The 27,925-nt window shown below is 37.6% G+C and overlaps 4 protein-coding genes across 6 annotated transcripts in view; 3 read left to right on the forward strand and 1 right to left on the reverse strand.

Moving 5' to 3' along the window:
- igf2bp2a (insulin-like growth factor 2 mRNA binding protein 2a) overlaps positions 1 to 1,592 on the forward strand; it is a 53,058-nt gene extending 51,466 nt beyond the window's left edge. For all 3 annotated transcript variants that reach the window (XM_059499803.1, XM_059499804.1, XM_059499805.1), the window contains exon 16: positions 674 to 1,592. In XM_059499803.1, coding sequence (XP_059355786.1) covers positions 674 to 769 — 96 coding nt within the window. In that variant the 3' untranslated portion in view covers positions 770 to 1,592. The remainder of the gene's footprint in view (positions 1 to 673) is intronic.
- Positions 1,593 to 6,129: 4,537 nt separating this feature from the next.
- On the reverse strand, positions 6,130 to 8,216 carry tmem41aa (transmembrane protein 41aa). Its single transcript, XM_059500781.1, has 5 exons — positions 7,974 to 8,216; positions 7,430 to 7,580; positions 6,665 to 6,826; positions 6,438 to 6,576; positions 6,130 to 6,356 (listed from the first exon to the last, which is right to left on the reverse strand). Exons 1-5 carry the CDS (start codon positions 8,147 to 8,149, stop codon positions 6,130 to 6,132), a joined length of 855 nt encoding a protein of 284 aa, XP_059356764.1. The 5' UTR covers positions 8,150 to 8,216.
- Positions 8,217 to 8,687: 471 nt separating this feature from the next.
- On the forward strand, positions 8,688 to 17,296 carry ehhadh (enoyl-CoA, hydratase/3-hydroxyacyl CoA dehydrogenase). The gene is made up of 7 exons (XM_059499807.1): positions 8,688 to 9,016; positions 9,297 to 9,400; positions 9,706 to 9,875; positions 10,063 to 10,174; positions 11,077 to 11,181; positions 14,582 to 14,923; positions 15,964 to 17,296. The coding sequence occupies exons 1-7, from the start codon at positions 8,943 to 8,945 to the stop codon at positions 17,214 to 17,216; spliced, it is 2,160 nt and encodes a 719-aa protein (XP_059355790.1). The 5' UTR covers positions 8,688 to 8,942; the 3' UTR covers positions 17,217 to 17,296.
- A 1,790-nt stretch (positions 17,297 to 19,086) lies between these two features.
- On the forward strand, positions 19,087 to 26,777 carry zgc:162707 (UPF0524 protein C3orf70 homolog B). Its single transcript, XM_059499808.1, has 3 exons — positions 19,087 to 19,537; positions 19,841 to 20,029; positions 25,905 to 26,777. Exons 2-3 carry the CDS (start codon positions 19,846 to 19,848, stop codon positions 26,480 to 26,482), a joined length of 762 nt encoding a protein of 253 aa, XP_059355791.1. The 5' UTR covers positions 19,087 to 19,537; positions 19,841 to 19,845; the 3' UTR covers positions 26,483 to 26,777.
- The last annotated feature ends 1,148 nt before the right edge of the window (positions 26,778 to 27,925 follow it).

Below are 27,925 nucleotides of genomic sequence, written 5' to 3' on the forward strand. Positions count from 1 at the left end.
TTTAAGCAGCAGCAAACAAGTGCCCTTTTCTTCTATGTTATTATGATGTTTTATCCTAACCAGCCACGACTGTCAACAGCATTACTTTAGGAGATATGTAGTCAGCTGATTGTTCTTTAATTCTGTTGCCTTGAGCTGAACAGCCCAGTTTAAAGTCAGATCTCATTGGTATAAGATAACTTTTTAAACATCAAATATATTCTGATTGGCTGTTTTTTGTTTGTTTTTGGCTTTGTACATTTCATTTCAATATTGACAGCTATGTATATGATGTTTAATGCCAGTGTCACATTTTTTAAGTTCATTCGTCAACTAGGTTTGACCCACTAGGTTTGGGGGTCGTTAAAATTAACGTAACCAATTTATACTTTTATTCAGCATTACATTTTTTTTAAAGTGACAGTAAATTAATTAATTAATTAATTAATTATTATTATTATTATTTTTAAGATTTATGTTTGGCATTTTTGCCTTAGTTATGACAGGACAGATCAGAACTGACAGGAAGCAAAGTGGGATTATCAGTTGCATGCAACAGTGACAAAACATGAATTGTTTGCTTATGCTTATCTTACTGTATGTTGCCGAATTCACTCAGCCACCTCTCTCTTATTAAATAGAACCTGAAATCAAACTTTTACCACTATAAACATACTCTCCTCTGCTGCCACAGACTGCACAGAGGAAAATCAGGGAGATCATCCAGCAGGTGAAACAACAGGAGCAGAAGCACCAGCAAAGCGCCTCCGTGACACACCGCTCCAAGTGACCATCAGTGCATCCCCAGCGGGTACCTGCCAATGAATGTAGCCCTCCCAACTGGAATCAGACCAGACCAGACCGGACGAAGGGGACCGGCCGGGCAGACCAGCAGCCGTGGGATCAAAACCAAAGAACTTCTTTCTGGGGGAGATGAAGGAGCCACAGGCAGAAGGCTCTGAGTGCACTGCCAGCTTGGGGAGGGAGGGAGGGGGGAAGGAAGCGCAAGAAGACAAGTGTTCCTTTTATCATTCAAACACACCCTGAGCTTGAGAAGAATAGGTATGGGACATCTGTTATCAGGACGGGAAACATCACAGTCAATTTCTTTATAAACTTCAAAATTTTGGCTTAATCTAGGGTTAACACAGATATGAAGCTCCATTAACACGTGTACACTGATTCATTTAAACTGAGTTGTGTTGCTGTTTTCTTGGGTAGGTAAAGTGTGGGAGTGCACTAGCAGTAGCAGGCAACCGATTTATAATTATTCTTTTTTGTTATTTTTTGATGCTCAGATTGCGATTTCAAAGATTCTCAGCCATATTCTAACCAGTACACTAGAACAAATTTACTGTTATATCTAAAGCAGAAGCACGTTTCTTTTTGTTCTGCACAAGCCGTCGGGCGTGTAGTGCACATATGCGATCGCGTACGCATATAACATTGTTTTTCAGATTTCTTGATGATGGAACAAGAAAGTTGGGAAATGTAAATGACAGAACGTATATTCATATCTTAGCCTGTTTGCATTTTCGGGAAACACCATCCAGCTCAACGGATTCTTGTTACTTAGCCTCTGCGTGCCAACGGATGCCGTTAAAACATCTCTTTCTGTGCATATCTTTCATTTTTTAAGCTTTTATCATTGGTAGTTTTGTTCTTATTTCTGTCCAGCTCGTACACTCCCTTTTTAGTTTTTCTGCATTTAGTCATTTCATCGCCACCGCATTCTTGTGGCGGCAGTTATTACGAGACGGAGTAGGTATGTGGTAGATGTGGCTTAGGAGTCAACACCCCTTATTTGCTTTTGGGGGTATGAAAAGAATATAAAGCAAGCACCAGCGTCTGAAAGACAGCGCACCTTTACTGGCTCGGGCAGAATGAAATCCAATGTGCACCAAGAATCTGCCTTAATCTATGCCGAAAGGAGACGAAAAGATGTGATCGAAGGGTCAGGTTGATGTGGGACGAGGAGGCATCTTATGACCTGTGGTACACACACGGCCGCGCTTGGCTTTAAATCTCTTAGTCAGGGAGCTTTCTAAACGGCATGACAGCTGTGAATGTAAAATAAGCAGCCTTTTAGAAAGAGCACCACCCTGTCATGTTCAGTAAGCTGGTCAGTCGGCAAGATTGTTATTGTTGTGTTTTTTAACCAATACTCGGGCTGTTTTGGGAAACTGATTGACTGTTTCAACAGGACGAGCAGGCATGGATATCCCTTTATTTTTTTTTTCTTCTTTTTGACCATGGAAGCTCGTGGCCTTAAACGTCACCGGTCTATGTGATCACAGACTGCTTCCTCGCCCAATGAGAGCTAAGCCTCATCTTCCAGACGGAAGGTTTATGCCAATACGCACAGCTTCCATTTGTGTGTATTTGTGTGTATGCGTGTGTGTATATAGATATATATATAATGAGAGAGAAATATTTATGAATCTATTTTTTTTTTCCTATTTTGTGATGAGAGCTATTAATAAGAAACAAACAGAAAAAAACAAGTCTTTTTTTGGTGGAACACTGCCATGTTATTCTGAAGGGAAGTGTTTATATTCTTGGAAGTAGACTATGAATATTGGTAGTATACTAACAGTAAGAACAGTAATGAATCACCGCAACACTTTGATCAGAATGTGATTGGTGCGCATGTCAGTATTGTGATCTACCTCAGGCGTCAGGGTACCTCAGTCCAATCTTTTAAGTTCCCTTTTTTCCCTCCCCACATTTTGTATGCCTTGTAAACTGAAAGTTTTGAATGTTTTGTTTTTAATAATAATAAAACAGATCAAGATAAAGATCTAGTATGAAGTCTTCAGGTCCATCTGACAAAGAAGAATGGATCTTAAAGCTTTCAAAACTGTATGGGAATTTACTTTGAGGGGTACTTACCTGCCCGAAAGGGGTTCTGAATGTGGATACTGTGTGCTGATGTCTAGATCAGTGACAAATGGTTAAAAAGACTATGAATATCAAGCAAGAATGGCTTAATTTGAAGCATTCTTCAGGAGCAACTGCGCTGTCTGAGGCGTAAGCCAGCTTTCTCTTTACATTTTATAAAAATGCATCCAAATTCAGGAATTACAGTCTGACCAAATTTTTTAAATAAGTTTTTTTTTTTTTTTTTTATCAAGGCCTTTCACAAAACAAAAACAGGTTGATATAAAATAAAAAAAATGGAGAAAAAAAAATTATAATAAAAGAGCTCTTTTTTTTCTTGATGTGATTCACAGAATAATTGTTTGGTAAATCATAATTACACAAAAATCACGAATGCAGGTATTTTGTCGCCTCAGATCTGCAGTGGATCTGTTGCCGGTTGCAGTCCTTGCGTGTTACTGCTGAAACAACAAGGCCTATGTCAAATCAAGACGGTAGACAGTGGAAAGTCACTACTGTATGTTAGGTCCTTGTGTGTGTACTTGGGATGGCTGGTTTGCTTTCATACAGTAGTTCACACAATTTGTCTGTGGACTTAACTCCAAGCTGTTCTAACCTTTGACCGCTTTTGATAGTGGCGTGTTACTGTAGACCTGTGTAAATCATTTTTTACTTTCTGAAGCAACTCGCCCACACTTAATTGCAAAGAGTAGCGAAGACATCAGGTGCTGAAGGTGTTTCTATTGGTAAAGGTTAGCTATAATCTGCTAGTATAGGTCAGTTTGTTGATTTCTAGCAATTTTTCGCTCAAGAAGCTGAATACGATTCTTAAGGTTCTTGACTCTGTGAAGGCTTGTAGCTAGACGAGGCCATTATTTCCCCTGAATGATAGACTTTCTGCTTAATCTCAGGTGTTTGCTCATTGATGGAGTTCAGGTTTGTGTAGCAGTATGATAACTCGGATCACTTTGAACTGTTATTGTTACTGTAACACGCGCCACGCTGTCACTAGACACCTATCTAATGTTCTACAGTGGTTCTTAACTTTTCTTAAGAGTTTGTATTTCGAGGCTTCGTCAGGTGTGCATCAGTATTTAACTTTAAGGAAGCATTAGTCAATACGTGCATTAACTAACACCACACTGTTATATTGTCTCTGTAGTCTGATAATTAAGCTGTCTCGCTATCCATTATGATATCCTGTAACGTAACGCTAGGAAGAATTGAGGTCTTTGCATTAACTTTAGGCCAAAAGTCATAGCTAATATAAGGTGAGCGAATCAGGTCAGTTTAGGATAGCTGTTGTTTGTCGTGTTGGCATGAAATCTCACCGTGGTCTTCTTTGGGCCTTAAAGCTTTTAGGGTGAATGGAGACTTAAGGTAGGTGCTGTTCTATGTTTATTTTTTGATATTAGAATAGACCACAGGCACAGCTATAGTTGCTCACAGTATGGCGGCACCGTTGTAGTCGTGTTTAACTTGGGACGAGAGAAGGAAATCAGAGCGATGCATGAGAATTCAATGCAAATCATAGGCTGTGAAAACTTCTTTGCGCCTTTACCACGGCAGATCCATTCCTACGCAGCTCTCTAGCTTCTCACGGCAGTTCATTTTGAGCGGTGTGAAACAGAGACTGGGCTCGCTGCACTGCCTGCCATGTCCCTTCAGCTGGATTGTGGGTAGTGAGATGGGTTTGGGGGACTTTTTTTTGGCTAACAACCATGTTGTTTTGAAATGTAGGTGAACTGTACTGCTGATCAACATGGATTTGAGCAATAAAAAATTCTTTATAAAATTCTCATGTCTGAAGTTCATCTTGTTAATGTGTTAAGTTATTCTTTAGCAGCTAGCTGTTGTGTGTACATCAGTAGTACACTCGTTATGGAGGTGCATTATGGGATTGAATAAGTGCACAATGATTATATTTTCACAATAAATATTAGTATTGTAATTTGACATTTATAATCTAAAATATTTTTTTACCTTTAATACTTTATTTCACAATTAAATATTTATTTTGTAATAAGCAGTATTTTTTGGAATTGTTACATTTTTAAGTAATAATTTTTATTACTACGGTTATTATTATATTTTTCTGTCCATAGTGATATATTATCAAAATAGCGCAGCCCTACAAAGAAACACAATTTTTTTTAATTCTAAATCAGAAAAATCACAATTAGATTCTTAATTAAAACTGTGCAGCTCTAGATAGTGTATAGGAAGTGATTTTTGACAGCCCTGGTAATTTCCAAGGCAGGCTGGAGCTAAATTCCCTGCTAAACACAGGACATTGTTCCCTGGTCAGACAGTTGCACTAATCATAATGCGATGCCATTTTTTCCTTTAATTAAAAAACCTGCACTCATAAGATTGATCACCTGTGCATATGAACACTGGCTTGAAATGAACAGCACACAGATAAAATTTTATAAAATGTTCTGGAAGAAGGTAACGGAATGAGTTTATTATCAGATGATTGATCACATCATAAACAACTTTACTCACATGATGTGGGTGTTCGGTGAATACAAATACTGCATTCTGCTCCCAGCATTGCTAATGCCACTGATACATAGAAAAAGATTTGCTTTAATTCACCATTATTAAGTTGGCCGTTGAGTGACTAGGCAGGACTTCACATACTGCCTCCGTCCCCATAAAGAAACACAACCTATAGTAAATATTTACAGATCGATGTTCCATTTTAATATTTACAAGTACTCCAAGAAAGTAAAATATTAAATATTTCAGATACATATTTCAAATATAATAACTTCAGTGAGGTAGGTCACTTTTAAGGCTGCTGTGAGATTTCAAAGACAGTAACTCACATACAAAATGTTATTGCAGTCTGTAAATACAGAAGAATTGTATTAAATACCTCAAATGTCATTACTTTGCAGCACGATTTCACATATTTTAAACCACAAAAGCATGTTATAGACAGCTGATGTGCAAACCAAACCCAATTTTGTGCAAGTGAAAACCAATAGATGAGTAATTCTGTGACTCGTACATAAAGGCAGGATTCAGAATTCAAGACCACCAAGATTACATATAAATACAGAAATTCAAAAGAAGTCAACAAAAAAAAGTATTTTTCTCACTTACATCACAACCCATGCCAGTAAAACCAGAGCAGTCTTCCAAGTAAAGAAATGTAAAAATTGCATTTCCATTTTTAAAAATGTGAGGCCACAAAAAAAGATTTTAAATACAAATAGTAGCCACCCACAAAGCAGCCAAGGCAGGCTGAGTGACTGTCTCTTATCTGTTCTTCTTCTTCTTGTCTTGACTGAGTCCATTTGTTTCAAGGCCGTCCAGATGGAGATGCCGAGTGCTGTATTTATGGATCAGAGCTCCAGGCAGCAGAGCAACACAGGCAATAAGCAGTAGTTTCAACACCACACTCCAGGAGAACAAGTCGTCCAGAGAGGAGATATGAGACAGCATTGATCCCGTCTGGACGCAGATGAAGTTGTACGGCATCAGGCCTGAAAGCAAATACAGAGGTTTTAAATAAATTCTACAAACATTAAGGGAAATGTTCTGAAATATCATCTACTGTCATTTACCAATGAAGACAGCCATGAAGAAAAGAGTGACGGGAATATTCAGTATTGGGGAGGTCATGTTTAAAAACCAGTTTGGACTCATGGGAAAGAATCTCAGGAACAACAGGAAAAAGAACAAGCTACTTCGGTTTTCCTCAACCTGGGAAAAAAGTCTGAATTAGTTAAGTTATGAACAAAAATCAAGCAATGATACTTCGTATGTTGTACTTTCAGACATCTTGATGTACCTTCTTTTGCAGCATGGCCACTTTGCCAGGGAAGAGTCTCACAATGTGCTGTTTGCCGAACACCTGGGACAGGAGGAAACAGAGCGTGGCGCCCACTGTAGTGAGGACACAGGCGAGGAGAAGACCATACCACGTCCCAAACAAGGCCCCAGCCAAGATGTTCTGTGAAAAAAAAAAAAGTTGTAAGATCAAAGGTGCACGTTATACATAATGCTCTTGCCATTTGTCTAACTGACCTCCATTGGTTTTGATGTCGTTTGCCAAAACTACTAAATACATAAAACCTCAGTTTATTAGAAACTACAAAAATATGAGAAATTATGAACAGTTCTTCCCTTTGTGTTAGAGCTCAATCTGACCTATGAATTTTTTTGTACATATCTACAGTACCTGTATTGATGAAATATAAAATTTTTAATGACTGTTCGCACACTGAGGTGCAAATAAATACAACTAAGTATAAATAGTATCTAACATTAATAGTGTATATTGTACATTTACATTTAATGTTTACAAATTACATTTAAACAAATGGAGTTTCACAAGTTTTGATTTTTGGTGAATCACATGGAAAATAATTACAGTCATCAGAATTTGTACAGGCTCTTTGAAACACATCTAAGTGTTGAAATATTGCATGCACATTTCGAGCCCTACTTGCCTAAATGAGGAAAATGTCACACTTTCAAGAAGGAATAAATAGCTTGAACACTCTTTCAAGCAGTTGACCTCCATTTAAGTATAATGCTTCTATACTCTCCTTACTAAGAAAGAGGAACCGGGTATAGCAAAAGCCTGCTTGTAGAGGTAGGCACTGCAGAAGAGTAACAACACATATCCTGTGTGCTCGGTCTTGTAAAACTGCAACAGCTCTGCCATCTCTTTCAGCTCATTCAGGTCTGATGGGAACTTCAACCTGGACCAGAATAAAGTCACATGATAGGGTGGACATTAGTAAACTTGCAGGGACAGTATCTCTCATGATTATGCATCTGGTTCAGTGACACTGGTGATAGTTCAAGAATCACTCTTTTGCGAGGTTGAAACCTACAACGCTGATATGAATAATAGGTAGGACTGTTCAAGAATAAACGTGGTAACAACAACAGATCAAATTTCACTGCCAAAGGACAAATGAAAGCTGGAGAAAAGTAGGAGATAGAGAGAATCCATTTTGGAAATGCTTCATACTTACGTTTTTCACACTTTGCAAGCTATACATCCTCCGATAAAGGATGAAAAATAAGCTGTGAGAGCTGCATATAGCAGATAGACAGTGGTCATTATCACACATGCAAGAGAAGCACACCTGGAGGCTGAAGTCTTCATTTCACTTGGGCTGTCCTCCTCATCATTAGATGTACTCGACTCTCCTTCATGCTCTTTCTTAGGCAGCTGAGGTCCAGGGGGGAGATTAGTGGACAGAAGATAAAGGTAAAAAGTAGCCGTCAATATTACAACGATCAGACCAACAAGGGAACGCATGACGGAGTAACTAGAGGGCACAGGAAATGAATGTCCAATTCACTTCCGCAAACTACGAATTCTACGTAAGAGAAGGACAAACTCACTAATATTAATTTATATATACACGCTGCCGTTCATAGCCGCTGATTGGTAGGATACTTGACGTGCCTGGCCACGTGATCTATTTAATATTCATAAGCTAGACCGTCGATTTTGTTGAATTCGCTAATTTGCCAGTTTACTAAACAGAAATGTATCAACATATGGCCAGAGTATAACAAAACAGAACCAGAAAAAGTCAAATATTATATTTAACTATTAACATTTATTATATTCTCTGAGAGCATTCTATGGTATTGTTTTATGTAATTTATTAAATAAAAATATAAATTACCTCAGAAATAAACAGTTCCACTCAGAATACTATTTAGTTTGCTCTTTTTAACATTTTGTCAATTCAAAAATTGTAAATTACATTTGTCTTTCACCAAATCAAATAAAGAGAATACTGGGTGGGCCTCGCTTACTTAATAAATTTTCATGAGCAATTTAGTAAATTCGCTTCCGGGAATGGAAGCACCGTCCCCTGTTGCGACCAGATGTTATTTAAATAACTTTTTTGGCAAAGCTGCAGTGTTTTATACTCTTCGTGAAAGTCAAATGTCATGGAAGACACGTACGTCCGACGTCCAAGCTCAAATACTAAATGAGTCGGTGTGATTTGCACTGACGCACTGAGTTTGCTTGTGTTCCAAAGTTCCAAAGTCCCCCGTTTCTTTCAACACACAACAACATCGTTCAACTCGACAAAATGGCACGATATGAACTTGTTAAACGATCAGTTGCTCTGATCACTCTTACCAACCCACCAGTCAATGCCTTGAGGTGAGTGTAAACCTGCTTATTCCTAAAGCATAATGCATTCATTTAATGCATTATTATCCTTTTTTTTTTTTTTTTTTTACAAAAAAGAAAAACCAGTAATATATACAATCTCTTGTATCATATTTCCTGATGTACTACTTTGTATTAAACGTTTTATAAATGCTAAGATGTATACTCATGGTTTTGTCCACATAGACAAATGTCCACTTGTCAAGTGCATTGCTATAAACCCACCTAAGTTTATGAACAAAAGTGAAATGAACATCTGCTTTCTCTTTAGTTCTGCAGTGCGTCATGCCATGGCAAAGAGCATGGAGCATGCCCTGAATGACCCGAAGGTTACGGCAGTGGTCATCTGCGGAGAGAACGGAAGGTTTTGTGGAGGTTAGAATATTAAAGATAAACATCCTCCATAAGCTTTAATTTAAGGTTGAAGATTATAATTATAATTATAAAAGTCTTTCAATGAAACACTTCCTCTGGCTGAGTTATGTAAAGGCTGAATATGACTTTTTAAATCTGAACAGACTTTAAAACACACAACATTGTAAATAGTTACAGAGAGAAACTGGACATACAACTGAGGATCACACACCGTCAAACTCATGCAGAAAACATACATCTCACTGTGTGTTCAAGCCTTAAGAAAACAATCTAATAATATCTAATGACGATGTGTTTTTGTGCAGGTGCAGACATCCGTGAGTTTGCTGGCCCTTTAAGAGGACCTCCGTTGGTACCCTTGTTGGATGCCATAGAGGCTGGACAGAAACCTGTGGTTGCTGCCATAGAGGGGGTGGCACTAGGTGGGGGCTTTGAATTAGCCCTAGTCTGTCACTATCGTATTGCACACTTTAAGGTAAACCATTTTGTACTGTTTTTTTATTCTTGTGCACATATTGTGCAACACTGTCTAGTGCTGATATGTCCCTAGTTAATCGGTTGAACTTTGATATCAATATTTGAAGTTTACCAAAGAAGGGAAAGGTTGTTGTTTTGTGTTTTATGCACGGAGTATGTAGTGTATAATGTATTATGTGTTCCAGGCACGTCTTGGACTTCCAGAGGTGACTTTGGGCCTCCTGCCAGCTGCAGGGGGAACACAGCGTCTTCCCAGGCTCATTGGCATTCCTGCTTCCCTAGAGATAATCACCACTGGTAAATCCTACACTTAGCCTACTGACACACCCACAATTCACCCCAACAGATTTCAGCCCCTTTTCTAACTTCAACCACATGCCCTCTCTGCAACCGTTCGTAGAAAACATAACAGTCATGACATGCGGAGAGTGTTTCTGAAATTTTTGATTGGCTAAGAAAAAATTATTCAGTCCCCTAATTATTTTTTGTATGTTCTGTAACTGCCATTGCTGCTAATTCAAAAGAGATTTCATAAATAATTAAATAGATTTTCAAATTAGCAAGTGCTAAAAAAAAAAAAAAATGAAAGCAATAAATAACTACATTGTGTTTTCAGTAATAAATAAAACTTTTCCCACTAGGTGTCAGCATTGCATTTCGTTTTTGATTGATTTGCCTTCGGGCTTACAGCAATAGTTCATCCAAAAATGAAAATTGTGTCATTTATTTACTCACCCTTATGTCATTCCAAAACATATGTTCTGAATTTTTTATTTTTTTCAGTGGAACACAAACAGAAAGAATTTTCACTATTGCCTTTTTTCTGTACAACATTTTACAATTTATGACGACCACACACACACACACACACACACACACACATATATATCTATAGGTATATTGGTATATAAATTTTCTTTTGGGGGGGGGGGCATGCATGAACATTCTTTTTAAAAATCGTATTTGTTAAAATAACAGCATACAAGACTGAAACGCTGTGAGCATGAGTCATTTATTTTCATTTCTGAGTGAACTAATCCTTTAACAAATGAGCAATCAGATTTCAGTTGTTTTATGATTATGACGAGATTCTCCTCACCTGTTATCATAATATATTAAGCAGAAAAATAATCAAGTAAAGCACCCCACATCGCTCATTTCCCTTTTACCTACAGCAGCATTATTGTTTGATGTTACAGGCCGCCATATCTCTGCCCAGGAGGCTCTTAAGCTGGGCATCGTTGACCAGGTCACAGAACAGAATGCTTGTGAGGTGGCTGTGGAGTTTGCCCTGAGAGCTGTAGGTATGTCATGAGCTGGCAAAGCAGAAGTACGGATAATAAAAGCCTGAACAGTAAAGGGAAGCAGAGTCTTTGGCAGGCATTCAGAGTCAGGGGACGTACCAGATAAATCCTTTGTCACAGCAAATAGAATTAATGTTTCATATCCTTGTCAACGAGTTTCAGAGTCGTTCTGTTCTTTTGATCTATTTTTCAAGAATGTGAAAAGGAACAAACATTATTAGAATATTAATTGTGATCCCTCTGAGCATTGAGGAACGATTTGAACAAACTACATTTTTATACGTTTTCTTTTTTTCATAATAATAGGTCAAGTTCTTGAGGATTTAATTCCATATTATTATAAAATGGTCTTTATATCACCTCAAATTAGTTTAAAAATATGCAAAATGCTAATGATTTTTACTCGGGGACTAGAATCGTTGATTGTCTTTAAAAAACTAAGTGGTCAAGTGGAGTCAAAAACTGATTGTTTATACTGTCGCTTGGAGGGTGTTGAATCACCCTCAGTCTGAAAAAGCGATTAGAGAATCTCTCTGCAGCTTCTGAAAAATGAATGCCAATCCTTCACCTTCTCTTGACCCCCCATTTCCTCAGTAATGAAAAATCATATGAGAGCAATTAAATCATTGGAAGGATTGCTGGACACTCTGAAATATTTCTGTCAAATTATTCAGCTTTTCTAGGTCTACAGTAATTGCAGCTGTTCGTTGTACTCTACAGGCCACAAATTCCCACTGAGACTGAGGGAGCCAGTCAGATCCCTTGTAATGTGAATGTTGTGAGTGACACTCTTAGGGAGAGATCAGGGTTCATCTAGAGTCAGGATAAGCTCTGGAGGGCGATTAAAGATTGGCTACAGCTAATGCTCTCACTGTAATCACACGCTGAGTGAAGATCAACCCGGCCAAATCCTCACGACAGTCAACTAAATGGACCTGCGGAGCAGGTATGGTGGAAACAGATTCACTGACTAATGCTAAATACCTGCTGTAAATGGTACAAAACTGTCAAATCTTTTAGAATGTAAACAGGTTGATTCTACCTCAAATGTGACAACAGAGAATTTGTTTAAAGAGAATGGCTGAGAATTAGCATGGAAGTTAAATCTCATGAATGTGATAGATCATGTTGAACAGTATTTTCTCCATTGAAAGAGCTCAGCAGAGACCTCTCACTCCCTTGATGCACACAGTACCGTTCAAATGTTTATGGGTCATTAAGATTCTTAATTCTAACATCCTGTTTTTCCTAAAAAAAAGTATCACACTTTCCGCAATGGACCCTATTTACATTAGGTGGCCTTAACTACTACTGTATGTACTTACCTTTAAATAAGTGCTGTCAAACGATTAATCACATCCAAAATTATTGATCATGTAAACAAAAACTTTTATTTTGGATACAATTAATCACGATTAATCATCTGACAGCACTACTTTAAATTAATCATTTGATACAATTGTGTACATACTGTAAATATTTTTCATTGTACTTGTATTTAAAAAACATGTAATTACATCTGTAATAAATTTTTGAAAGTACATTTTTATTTACACTGTTGACCTATCCCTAACACCTTAACCCACCCTTAAACCTACTACTACCACCAAACCTGCATAACCTTACATGTATCCCACCTCAATAGCAGCAAAATTATTTTGCAATACTGTATGAACACAATAAGAACATTCTACTTATTTTCCCTGTTTAAGTAGATAGTAGTTAAGGCCACCTAATATAAAGTGGGACCACAGCAACTGTTTTCATCATAATAAAATAATAATAATAAATGCTTTTTGAGCACCGTGACACTGAAAACTGGAGTAACAGCTGCTAAAAATTCAGCTTTAGCATCAAAGGATAAATATATTACAATAGGAACCAGCTGTTTTAATTTTGTAATATAATTTCACAAAATCTCTGTATTTTTTATTCAATAAATGCAGCCTTAATGACAAATATTTTTTTATATATTGCACAATTTTTATGGTTCATAATTACTAATTAAGTCAATACTTTTTTGTATCATTGCTTTCGAGTTCAAAATGCTGCAGAGTCGTTAATTTACTCGTAAAATATGTTATGAGTGTATTAAGTGCTCTGAGTGTCTTATTACTGATTTCCAATTATTTATTTATTTATTTATTTGCCACAAATCAAATGTTGGAATGTTGTCATGCATCTTGTTGCTCTTTACTTACAGAATTAATTTAAAATGCCATGTCCCAATGAATGGGACAAATACTTGTGGATCCAGGATTATTATGTGTTTGTTTTATTTTATTACTTTACTTATTTAACAGGGAACCATGTAAAAAGTAGTCAAAAGCGTCACACTCATTCTCCCTAAATACTTTCTGAAGAATCTCGCTCTCGGCTCTCATTGCTACAGAGATTTATATTGTTTTCCAGTCACAGAAAACATCTGTCAAATGCACCTATCAGGATCTGACCCAGCTCTACAGTACTTACTCGCAATAAATCACAGCATTAGTGAAACAAGTCCTGCCCACAGCATCACAGATTAACCACAGATACATCTGTATCATGCAGTGTAGCACAGCACACTAGACATCAAACTGAACACTCCCTATGCTTTTATGTGTTACACGAAATGGACAACTCATAGCAATTGTACAGTACAGTGAAAATGCCATCATGATAATTCATGGGTGAAGCTTAGTGAATTAGGTTTAGTGAAAAATCATGCAGTATTTGCACCAAAGAAATTTAGAGAATCAACTCCATTCAAAATACTCATTCCTATCAATATACTTTATATTATCTTCTCAAAACAGGACAAAACTGTTGGTTTCTTGTTCTGCTGGCCCTTTAAGTCTCATCCGTGTGACCCAGATTCCAGAGAGGAAGATAAATCTAATGCAGTTAGAAGCTATATTGAATCAAGTACCGCCCTGCATAATCCTTTTAGTAACGCAGGAAGTCAAACTTTAGAACCTGATAAATTCAGAAAAATGCAGCTTTGATGGGCTGTTCTGTGTGTGTGCGTGCGTGCGTGCGTGTGTGTGTGTGTGTGTGTGTGTGCATGCATGAGGAAGTGTGTACCAGACAGAACAGGACTCACTAGGTTTAGTGTTGTGTAGTGTTTCTGTGCTGAGTGACATGATTATACACTTTCAGACATGATTCAACTTAATGGATTACTAAAATTATTTTGGAATATTGGTTGGTAAACTTGTTGACAGTTTCATTACTGTATGATTTAAGTATTGTATTTTTTTTGTAATACCATATATAGATCACTACAACTTTCCATTGTTAATCTGTAACCTGTAAACCAATCGGGAACATGCAATATTCAAGGTTCAGTAATTTCCACTCAGCATTGACATGTGTATCACATTATATTTTGACATCATATTTTGTGTATCATTAATAGGCAAACCGCTGTCTTCCCGAAGAGTGAGCATGCTGACCACACCCTGCCCTCCTGATCTGGATGCCCTCTTAGAAGCAGTCACCATGCAGGTTAAAAAGAAGGCTCGGGGAGTGATGGCACCTTTGGCTTGTATTCAGGCGGTGCGGGCAGCCGCTACAATGCCTTACAGCAAGGGAATAAAGCGGGAGAGCGAACTGATGGCCACTCTTTTCAACTCTGGGCAGGCCCAGGCTCTTCAGTACTGTTTCTTTGCTCAGAGGACTGCTGGGAAATGGAGTCTACCCAATGGAGTGCAATGGAACAACAGCAAACCCAGAGAGATCCGGAGTGCAGCCATCATAGGTAACAAAAGAGCTGGGAATGGTACCAGGATTATTATTGTTAACCAAAACTATTAAAACATTTATGTTAGTTTGAATAAAGCTGATATAAAATTTAAATATTAGATTAAAAACTTGGCCTTGGCAACTGACTGCAACAAGTTGAAGCACTAAAATTACTAAATGAGGAAAGACAGAATAAAAGCACGCACATCAATAGCACAAAATGCTCAAAATTAGGTGGTCGACAAACCCCCCCCCCCCCCCCCCCCAAAAAACAAACAAACAAAAGTCTGCACACCCTAGGCTCCAAAAAGGTCATGTGACTCTTGATTAATCACCTGAGAGTATAAAGGTGTGTTTACAAAACATAAATGGTATTTACATAATAATAATAATAATAATAATAACAAATTTACTAAACACATGCACTAAAACAATTACGAAAATTTAAATATGAAAAAAAAAAGCTAATCACAAATATTACTAAAACTATAATAGTATATAAATATAAAATATCACTGCATTGTAGAGGGATAGACAGAAATATGTAAAAAAATCTGCCATCATTTTCTCACCTTTATAATGTTCCAAACTTGTAGGACTTACTTTCTTCAGTTGACTATAAAATAATATAATTTGAGGAACAAAAGTGGATCCACTGACTCTCATTGTATGGACAAAACCATATTGTTAATTGAAACCATTGCTATTATAAACATATAATTTTTTTTTATAGTTAATTTTAAACCACCATTTTCTCATTTCTGTTCAGCATTTTCATCTTGGACCGCTTTATGCACATTTATTGGTAGTTAGTGTGCTAATGTTGATTTTCAGCAGTGTTGAAAACATCTGTTTGTTTGAAGTTTGAGAAAGCAGAGATGTTCTCTTATCACAGAGGAAAGATGCTGGCACTGTGCAAACCATCATGCATACAATTGTTTTGTGCTCTACTCAGTTTCACCATCTGCCAATTAACAAGTCTAATTGTGCCTATGTTATTTTAAATTGGTGGTTTTGTCTGACTCTGTACTGACCGTCAATTTGTCACCCTTTTAGGTCTGGGCACTATGGGAAGAGGCATTGTTGTGTCTCTGGCACGTGTGGGAATTTCTGTCATTGCTGTAGAGTCAGAAAAGAAACTCTTGGAGACTGGAAAGCAGATGGTGATTGGCATGCTGGAGAGAGATGCCAAAAGACGGGGAGTGAGTGCCTCTCTCAATCTCCTCAAATTCACCCTCAGCTTACAGGACCTGAAGGATGTGGACCTTGTTATTGAAGCTGTCTTTGAAGACATGGCACTTAAGAAGCATGTTTTCCAAGAATTGTCCAAGGTTTGTAGACCAACCACTGTACTCTGCACCAACACGTCTGGTCTGGATGTGGATGCGCTGGCTGGTGTGACGGACAGACCACACCTGGTGATTGGGATGCACTTCTTCTCACCTGCACATGTCATGAAGCTCCTAGAAGTTGTCTGCGGGCCTCGTTCCTCAAGTGAAACCATCGCTACAGCAATGAGCCTTGGAAAAAGGATGGGAAAAGTAAGTGTCGCTGTTGGAAACTGCCCTGGTTTTGTTGGAAACCGCATGCTAAAGCCTTACCTGGATCAAGCCACCTTCCTGCTGGAGGAGGGATCCACACCTGAACATATCGACAAGGCTCTGGAGGACTTTGGTTTTGCGATGGGAGTCTTTAGGATGTCTGACCTTGCAGGCCTTGATGTTGGTTGGAGAATCCGGAAGGAATCTGGGTTGACCGGTCCTGACTTTGACCCAAAAAATCCCCCACGCAGGCGCCAAGGGCGTAGGTACTGTCCAATTCCAGACATGGTCTGTGAACAAGGCAGGTTTGGTCAGAAGACAGGTCGTGGTTGGTACATGTACGACAAACCTGGAGGAACAAATGCAAAGCCTGACCCACTTATCCAGAACCTCCTCGAGATGTACAGGAGCAGGTACGGCATTCAACCGCGCAATATCTCAGATCAGGAAATAATTGAGAGATGTCTTTTTGCCTTGGCCAATGAGGGCTTCCGTATCCTGGAAGATGGCATAGCTGCCCGACCCGAGGATATTGATGTCATCTATCTATTCGGTTATGGCTTTCCAAGGCATCGAGGTGGGCCCATGTTCTACGCCAGCATGGTGGGCCTGGAAAGAGTGCTGCAGAGGTTGGAGCATTATCACCAAGCCCATCCTGATGTGCCTCATTTGGAGCCCAGTCCACTTTTGAAAAAACTTGTGGCTTGTGGCAGTCCTCCTGTTCAAAAATGGAGAGAACATATCAAAACAATGCACAGCCATCTCTGAAAGTGGAACATGCCAAATTGTCATTTTGAAACACTGCTAAAAGCTGTTATTAATAAAGAATTTAATTTCTCAACTCTTAACCCAGTCTCGTCGACTCTCATTATCTCTCCCTGAAGAGGTTTTAATTTCCTGTGTTGTATTTTTAGCATTTCTTAGGAGCAGATGTCTTTAGTTTTGGCAGAAAGCCAAATAAATCCAAACAAATTACCTAGTTTCATTTTTGCACAGCTTTGGTCTCATGGCCCATTGGTGTTTCATTTACCCTGCTGTAAAAATGCATTAGAAAAGTTGCATTTTATCTTTAAAGGATTCATGGATGAGATGGTTCTCGGATGCTTGCAGCTGCCCATACACATTCACAACAACTTCCATTCGGTGTACACTAATCAACAGTTTAAGGTCAGTTAGATTTAACGTTTTAACATCTCTTCAATGCTCAGTAAGACTTGATTTATTGGATCAAAAAAAAAAATTATATTGTTACATTTTAAAATAACTACTTTAGATTTTATTATTTTATTTCATTTATTTATTTGATGGCAAAGCTGAATTTTCAGCAGCCATTATCAGTTATCAGTGTCACATGATTTTCTGAAATCATTCTAATATGCTGATTTTATGCTCAAGAAACATTTCTTATTGTTATCAGTGTTGTGAATAGTTGTGCTGCTTAGTATTTTTTGTCGAACCTTTTATACTTATAAGTTCGAAAGAACAATTTCTTTTTGTGACATTATAAATGTCTTTAATGGTCAGTTTTTCATCAGTTTCATACATCCTTGCTAAATAAGTGATAATACTTTTGTTAATGTTTACTACTATTAATACTAATGTTTTGAACATTATGATGAATTACTTCTTAATGTGCTTTTTTCATTTATGTGGCTGTGCATTCAGTTTGAGGAAAACTTTTTAATTAATTTGGCTTTGAGGATCTATGTGGAATAGCTGCTCTGTGAGGTGTAGTGTGTTTGATGTGATTTGTGCTTTGCTGCAAGGGATAAGTTAATTGCTATTACTTCTGTGCTGCTACTCAACTATTTTTGAGGCTGTTTAATTAAACCACTAAACCCCTGTTCACCCCTTTGAACTATGTCCAAAGACGGTCTAGAAATCAAACTATGAAGACCAAATGTGACCCTGGAGCACAAAACCAGTCTTAAGTCACTGAGGTATATCTGTAGCAAAAGCCAGAATACGTTGTATGGGTCAGAATTATAGATTTTTCTTTTATCCCAAAACTCATTAGAATATTAAGTAAAGATCATGTTCCATGAAGATATTTAGTAAATTTCCTACCGTAAATATATCAAAACTTAATTTTTGATCAGTAATATGCATTGCTAAGATTCAAGAACTTCATTTGGAAAAACTTAAAAAGGCCATTTTCTCAGTATTTAGATTTTTTGAGCCCTCAGATTCCAGATATTCAAATAGTTGTATCTCGACCAAATATTGTCAGATCCTAACTAATCATACATTAATAGAAAGCTTATTTATTCGGCTATGTATTCACATTTAAAAAATTGACACTTAAGACTGGTTTTGTGGTCCAGGGTCACAAATTATTTGTACAGATCAGAATTTTGCATCAGTACCTAGATTCACTAATATATATCATTAAACAATGCATTTTTACGACATTGTTTTAAATGTCCACAGAGTGCCGAAAACTTATCAACATTTCATATATTTGCTCAGATTTAACCCCTATAATAATTACCTACTAAGATCACTGTAATATTATATTTTTTCATTTATATTGTTTTTATTATTATATTACTATTTTAGAATGTCTTTCTAAAGCTCGTTTTTTGGATCTTTGTACACCTTACATTACAATGTAAATAAGGGAGATTATAGCGCCTTCTGCTGGTCACGTGTCGCCACTGCCGCTGCGTGCAGTATAATATCTGTCAGCGTGCCATGCGACTCTCAGTCCCAGCTCTCAGACAGCAGCGCGAGGAGCTCACGCACCACCGGGCTCTTGTTTTGCATAAGTTTCAGTCTGTGCTGCTTTGATTAGCTGTTTTTCCTCTTTAAATAGCGGACGCTCCAGGACCCGTCACGTGCACCATTGTTCCTCAATACAGATCTGGCTGCTATCGTTGTTTTAACTCAATTCAATTGACATTTCTCTGGAAAATCTATGAAACCCAAGGAATATCCGCATTATTTGTCAGTTTAAATGGATAAAATGTCTTTCTTCATATTCCGTACGGCTACAGGGATCTTAATACAGATGTTGTGGGAAGTTTAATGCAGATATTGTGTGATGGCAGGAAATCATCATCAGCTGTAAGTGCTCAAACCTGAATAAGGTAAGCAAAACCAAACTTCAAATATGTCTGTAGTTCTTATTATTGGAGACTAACACTCTGCAGTTCTTCATTTATTTTTAATACATTAATATTTTACACAACATCAATTATTTTGCATGGTAATGTTATATAATAATGTAAAATCTACATTTGGTATGGGCACTTTCATATAAAGTGTGTCCTAAACACATTTTTTTCCCTTAACATTTTAGACTAAAACTTTCCAATTTGTAATGCATGTTAAGTCAGTAGATAACGCTGAGCTCAGCGGTGTATTTTCATTGCATGTCTCTTCTCTTCCAGTAACCATGGCTTACACCGGAGCTCAAAAGGCTTTGAAGAGTGATAAGTTAGATGAAGCTCAAGCTCTGGCCAAAAGCTGTGCAGGCAGACCGGACTTTCTCCCCTGTGATGGACTGTCCATCTGCGCGACACACAGCCACGGAAAGTGTTTCAAACTGCACTGGTGCTGCCATTTGGGCTGGTGTCACTGTAAGTGGCCTCCTTCTGACACACAAATGCATTCTATTCCACTCCATTCTATTTTAATACATCACCTGATAAAACACTAAGTGTCTACTACACTGAAATAAGAAATAGTATCATTCAAGTCACACAAAAACATCAACAAAGGGACAATAATGCAGCTGACATTATGATTAAAGATCACTGCCCAAACATTTTATACATGTAGCAGAAAGAAATATTCTGCTGTCGATCATCTTGCAGGAAAACTAGGTTATATAGTGAACACAAGATTTCATTTTCTTCACTATTTTTATGAATCTAGGGTTTCAAATATGACATCTATTTGATAAATACCATGCGCTGTGTGTATGATCGCACAACCTGTTTTTCTTATTTATTGTCACAGCTGCTTTGGGAACATTTATGAGCTTGTGCTGTCATCAGAAACTGCTGTCTGGTGTCGCTTGGATGCTTGTCCAGCAGTATATGACTACATATGTTTCTGAGAATTTCTTAGTAAACAAGATGTGTCAGCCATGAATATCTCCCCACAAATATCTCCACAGCAAATCTTTATATCTGACTTTATCAAAGCAGACATCACCTCATCTGAACATTGACGCCACCTCTATATTCTCCAGTCATTAGCTTGACATGACCCTGGACCCGTCCATCGGTGTATACACAGGAAGCGACAGCTCCGCTCCTTTAGCAGGATGTTCACTTCCCCTAGTTCACGTCCCTTTGACTGAGTTCAGCTCCTGAGTGATTGTAAAAGCTTTCATTGTGTTTAAGGGAGGGTAAAAGTCAGCGCGAGGCCTTTAGAACTGTGTGAACTGATCAAACCTATTAAATACCCTCCCATGACACTTCCGTCGGGGGAACTGAACTGTATTGAGTTCAGCCATCAAATAATAAAATAATATTATCCTCAATGGCCCTTAGAGTACTTTCAACCCAGAGATTTTTGATTTCCTCTATATTTTAGATTAAGTCCATTCTTTTCCAGCTTATTTTTAGTAACCGATCAGCTGTTGGTCTATGTTTGTGATTACTTATACAGCACAGAAAGGGTACACTATTTATGTATTTATTTGATCGATTAAAGCATGTCTGTAATCATCACAAATTCACACTCTATGCACAATGTAATACTGGTATACAAATGCAGTTATGCAGTCTTTGTTTAATGACTACTTCATCATTGTTAGCATACATTGAGATGGTGTAATAGTTTTTCCCCTTTATTAATGCACACATGAGATATGAAGTTGCAAAATCATGCATTTGGATTATAGGATGGTTGGAGACACTCAGTGTTTCTTTAATACGTGTATGTCCTTTATCAGTCTGTGCACATTATGACAGCTTTAATCTAGCGTTATTGCAATAGAGACAAAGCATTATGTTAATGCGTGCTCGTGGTTTATCAGCCAGCACACTTGCCCTGTGATATAACTACTGACTGGTGCGCCATTGAAAAGCACTAAATGTACCATAAAATTGCAAGCACAACATGCGCACCCCGTTATGTATTGTTTAGTCTGCCTGCTTTGTTAATTCATGGCTGGAAATCCTGGAGCTGATGCATAACTGTGTTGCAGACTTTTGAAATGACACCTAGCACAAATGGTAACTGCTATTCACAACCCCATGTGTGGCTCATTATCTGGCGTAATTTTGCTGAAAATTCAGCTTTGCCATCACAGGAATAAATTCTATTTTACAATATATTCAAATGGAAAACAATGTTTTTATATTGTAATATTATTTCACAATATTACTATCTTAACTGTATCTTTTTAATCAAATAAATGCAGCCTTGGTGAGCAAAAGAGATCTTTCTTTTTAAAACATTAAAAAAATGTACTGACCCCACTGAATGAGTACTGAGATTGTGCTCAGTATCCAAAAAACTTAAATCCTTTTAAATGCAATTCTGTTTCCATTGTAGAAAAGTCTTTATTCTGCTTACCTCTTCTTAGGATGCAGTGAGAGCCATAACATTGCTGTGTTATGGTGTACATTGTGATGATTTATTAATATTGCTGTTCCACAGCACCACACGTGATATGGTGAGCTTTGCTCAGCTCTGTTTGGGTTTGACAGTATTCAGTCATACTTTGAGCAAATCCAGGGCTGTGGTGAGAGAGCAGAAGCTGTGAGAGTGGCGTCTGTGCTTCAGGCGTGTACGTGCTGCTCAGTGATGTTATGTGGCCATGTGTGAAACGTAGAGAAGGAAGCCTCCTGTTTCTGGCGCTGTGCCTGCAGCTCCAGCTGTCAAACATTGATTTCCTCTGTGAGCTCTGTTCTGGCTTGGAGATCCGGTCCTTTGTCCCACAGATTTATAAAACAAAGAATCGAAAGAAGTCTGTAAATGAATGCCAAATCGTACAAGTGGAACCTCTATTGTTGATTGCACATGAGAAAAGTACAGCAAAATAATTGTTTTCCGCTGAGTTGAGATAGTCGCCACTCCTGCAGTTTGCTTCATTTGCACTTTTCACAGGACATGTTTGGAATCTCATTAGAAAGTAATGAGTTTCTTTTGCTTTTGTTTCTTATGTTGTCTCTGCGCTTCTCGGAAAGACATGTTTATTAAGTTCTACTCATGAATTTATTACAGAAATCATATACAAATTTTATGGCTACAATCATTTTGTGCTTTATACCTTATTTACTCCTAAATTGTTCATCTTAATATTTAATGGTACGTATTAGCACTTTAAAAAGTACATATTAGCACCTAAATTGTATCTATTTAGTTTTGTGCTTTTAAAAAAAATATTTTTGTGCTTACAATTATCTTAAGGGGCCATTTTCAACTAAAAATATATTTTTTAATGTGTTTTGGCTGTTCATTTAGACAATAACAGCGTTTTGGGGGCTTGAAAATTCAAACCTTTTTCAGTTGAAAGTTTTTGAAAGTGATACTGTTATCGTCTCAGTATTAACTATAAAAATGTGAGTTTGTGAAAATGGTGACTTCACGCGTATACACTTTCAGTCTATAGTTGAGTTTCTTTACAAAGTGACATCACCATCTAGCTGCCTGGCATGCATGATACAGCATTTAAGTCATTTTTGCAGTTTTGTATGGAATTATTTGGAATTTTTTTGTATTAAAAATATACTATATGTTATTATTATATTTTTATACACTCTCTCAAATATGGGAAAAGCTGCCCTCATGCGGTTTTAAAATATGGTTTATAGTTAGTAGTGTTACTACTTTTAGTTAAAACCTGTCACAGTCATCTGTTTGCAGCAATAGACACAAGATTTTGACAGTTGCTATTTTCTACTTTCCTGGAGAAGTAAATGGGATGGATGGGGTTGCTGTCATATGTTATCTCTGTAGAGATGACTTCTTTATAATTAAGGGGATGCTAATGTGAAAGAGAAAGATGGAGACTAAGCATGTGAGAAAGACGGTTAGACAAAGAGACATGAGACAAGAGACTTCCTGTCAAAGGCCATGAGTGAATGAGTGGATGTTGATCTGGGCCTTAGATAACAGGAGATTAGGGTTGGCATAGATGTCCTGATCACACCCGGCTGAATTCTGCAAGATGTGTGCAATGGAACGGAACAGAAATGAGCATTATGATGCCGTATGTCTCTCCCTCTCTGGACTTTTCATTTTGACAATTTTTCAACAAAAGGGAGCTTGAGCGCCCTCCTGAATCACAAAATGATAAATGGGACAAACAAATGTCCCTTGATCAAACTTTCAGTATACACTGTACTCATGCCCATATTCCAAGATTAATCCAGATGTCAACTTTCGTCAGGCTCAAATGATGAAAGATTGGCCACCTCAGAGTCCTGAGCTTGATCCCATTGAAAAGTCTTTGGAAATCACACACAGAATTACTAGAGGCAACAGTAATAATCAAAATATGAACATTTATTAATAAGCAAGAACACCCATTGACAAAAACATAAGACATATTGAATTGTCTGTTTTTTGATTAGTATAGAATTTACAGTATTACATACATTTTACATTTGTTTAACAAGCATTTTATAAATAAAAACATATACATGTAATGTTTTGATGCAAGTTTTTCATCTTCTTGTTCTCTGTTATCCCTTTCAAAATAGAGCTGATCCTTGTGCTGGTGTGTTGCCGAGCCGGTGATGGGCTGAGGTTGACCCAGCCACTAACCCAGCAGCTGGGTAACACCAAAAAATACCCAACAGTGAAAAAAAACAACCCAATATATGACCCAATAGGTTCAGCCAGCAGTTGGGTAATTTTTAGAGTGTACCAAAGACTTTCAGTGGGGCTAAGCTCAGGACTCTGTGGTGGCCAATTCATGCATGAAAATGATTCCTCATGCTCCCTGAACCATTATCTAACAATAAATCTTTTTTTTTTTTTTTTTGGTAAAAAAATAAACTTGCCGCTTATTAAAAAAGAAAAGAAAAATCAAAGCCTATTCAACATTCAACAGCTTGGTTGTGGGACTGTTTCTCATTTCATACGCAGAGAGGTTAACCAATCACCAACAGAGGTTATTTTTGCATAGAAGCGTTATAGTTACTATAAGATTCAAAGGAAAACCATCATATAACTAAATCATGATTCTTTTGGTTGCCAGAAACATTATCTAACATTCTTAGTGGACTGTGATAAAAAAATAAAATGCTACAACGTGTAGAATAAGCCCGGTTAATTAATTCTGTGAAAGCAGTATTGCTGCACTGTAATACAACCTCAGTGGATTACAGCATAATATTTGGATTATTCATTTTTATCTCTGACTACTCTGAATGTGCACAGTTGTTGTTTTATTATTATTATTATGTAATGAAATATGTTTCCATGAAATACATTTGAATTTTTTTTTTGATCTGCTGTCTTTTATGACAGCAAATCCAAAGATGAACTTAACTGGTGTGCGCCAGTAGTTTTCATCGGCATGCAGATGCACGCCACAGGTTTTTGAATAACTTTCTCTGTGTGAGATACTGATATGTGTGCTTTAATGGAAACAAAACCGATTGATTTGTAAATGATGATGACATTCAGACCAGAGGTCTGGCACTAATACTGCAGTGCACTGCAAGAGACTGTACATAATGATGCATCCTGTGAGTTTTAATGCAATGCATAGTAACTTTTTTTTTTGGATGCCTCAGTAATACTTAAAGGAACAGTTCACCCAAAAATAAAATAAAACTTTGCTCAGTATTTACTCACCCAGGGGCCATCCAAGATATAAATGAGTTTGCTTCTCTGTCAGAACAGATTTAGAGAAATTTAGCTTCACATCAGTTTGACATCAAATTGATCATCTTCGGTGCTGTCAGAATGAGTCCAAACAGCTAATAAAAACATCACAATAATCCAAAAATAATTCACATGAACTCTAGTCCATCAGTTAACATGTTGTGAAGTGAAAAGCTGCATGTTTGTAAGAAACAAATCAATCATTCAGAAGTTTTTACTTTAAATGAGTCATCTATCATTAATATCGCTCTCTCCAGTGAAAAAGTCCTCTCATCTGAATCAGGAGAGAAATATGCACAGATCAAGCACACCTTAATGTTTTTTTTTGTTTCTAGAGTGAAATCATGTGGATTAGTAGTGTATTATTGTGATGTTTTCATCAGTGGTTTACACTCTCAATCTGATGGCACCCATTCACTGCAGAGGATGCATTAGTGAGCAAATTATGCATTTCTCCAAATCAGATAAAGAAACAATCTCATATATATGAAGGCCCGAAGGTGAGTACATTCACACTTTGCTACATAAATATTCTCAAAGGCTCATTAGCAATTTACTGCTTGCTTCAGTGTTGATGAGATAATAAAATTGTAATGCTCAAATTCCGATGTACTTTCTAACACACCCAGGTAATGAACTCCTTTTACTCTGTCTGTACAGGCAAATATGTCTACCAGCCCATGACCAATGTGGCACAGCTACCCAGCACAACTGTTCCACCCGCTCCATCTGACTGCACCGACACCATCGATCTGTCCATCTCTCTGACTGAACGCTTCCTCCGCATCTCCCCCTGTTTCCTGCCTCCACCTTGCCCCGAATCTCCCAAATACTGCAACATTGCTGAACTGTTTATCGATGACTACATTGTCAAACGCATCAACGGCAAGATGTGCTACGTTCAGCGGCCCCCAGTTCACACGGAGGCCCCTCCCACTCCACCTCAAATAAATCCCGCCTCTCTGACACCACAGAAACTGCAGCAGACTGTTGAAGAGACTGTTAAAGGACCAAAAATGGGCCACTGCTCTTCGCCCTCCAACTCCGAGGACTCAGGGATCAACGCATTGGGAGGACACTATCTGGAGTCCTGTGAGGAAGAGTCTGAGGAAGAGGATGAACTTAGCACTGATGGACACTCAAGTCCGGGAAGTCTATGGGATCAGAATGAATGCACCCTACTGTCCCCTTCCAAATCCATTGTGGAGATTATTGAAAATATTGAAACTACTGTGTGATATTTGCTCTTATTGTTCTTTTTACACCTCTCTCTCTCTCTCTCTCTCTCTCTCTCTCTCTCTCTCTTTTCTCACAAGATAAACTCATTGTGTTAAAAGAAATATTGTATGTAGAGGAAAATGCTACACCCATAAATACAGTACTATACTTTATATTTGTCTTTAATCTCTGTGCTCATTGTTACGCCTCACATGGTCCTTAATTTGCTGTTAATCACAGTTCTTGTCTGTCATTATATATGCAATATGAAAAACCTTTTATATAAAAGTGAACCAAATACCATAATTGAGCAAACTATGTTCTTGCCTTACCTCAATTCACTATAGTAATTCATAGTGAACGGGTTAAATCGCATTAAATTAATTGTGAAATTGGGGCTAATTTATTCCAAATGAATTATTTTATAGTCCTGTCAGTACAAAGAAATCATGGTCAGGCTACTGTGGTGGCTACTTTATGCTACTTGCTCCGATGACATATTTTTCAGATGTTCTTCTTGTAGGATTTTCTTCTTAGTAAATCTTTGTGTAGCTAGCAAGATATTGTGATAACATTCATCCATGCACCCTCAAAATATCAGAATCATCTGTGCAGAAGAGCAGTGTCGAGACTGTCGACTCACAACGGAGGTAAAACTAAGCCTGCCATTTTATATTTTCAACACAGATGGCAATGGAGAGGATAACATTTTGTAGTGCAGGTTTAAGGAGAACTAATCCCACTTCTGCACCTAAACCTGCTTTGCCACATTATAACTAAACAGTTGACCAATATATGAAGTCGAATTTTAGACCCTTCTAAGAGAAGATTTAATTCTCAATGAAGGAGCTGTTTTCATGTGTTTAGAGAGCAGAGTCATCCAGGAGGAGGTCAGTGCTTCAGATATTGAATTTTTAAAGTAATTTAATTTTTAGAGTAACAGACATGGGATACATTTAATTTATTCATTATGTGTGTTCCCTGGAAATCAAACACATTACAGTGGTATTGTTAGCATTTACTCTACCAAGGAAGCTATGGTAGCTGGTGCAATAAAGACATATTGGTTTTTCTTTAATCTGTCATGGTGCTTTTATCATATTCAGCTAGCTTCACTATTCTTAGTAGTTTGGGAGAGGGAAAGGCTTTGTTGGTCTTTGATAATTTAATAGTTGCTGACTCTTAAGTGCTGAATAATACTGGCCTTTCAAGCCTTTCACAAACTTACGTAAGACCATTCAGAACCCTATGCGGTGTCAGCATAATGCGTTTTCTTCATCCTAGTCCAAAACACAGAACATAAATAAAGCACATCATAAACATTTGATGCAAATTATATTCATGCTACTTTGACTGGTATTAGTCATAAATGCTCCTGGCAATTATGGTCATGATTGCCAAATCCTTTCCTTCAGTTCTCTTGCCAGGTTTAACAGGTGTCTTGGTACAAAGGTTTCTTTTTC

This window comes from Carassius carassius, chromosome 19 (genome assembly GCF_963082965.1).
Source record: "Carassius carassius chromosome 19, fCarCar2.1, whole genome shotgun sequence".
In the NCBI taxonomy this organism is placed as follows: Eukaryota; Metazoa; Chordata; class Actinopteri; order Cypriniformes; family Cyprinidae; genus Carassius; species Carassius carassius.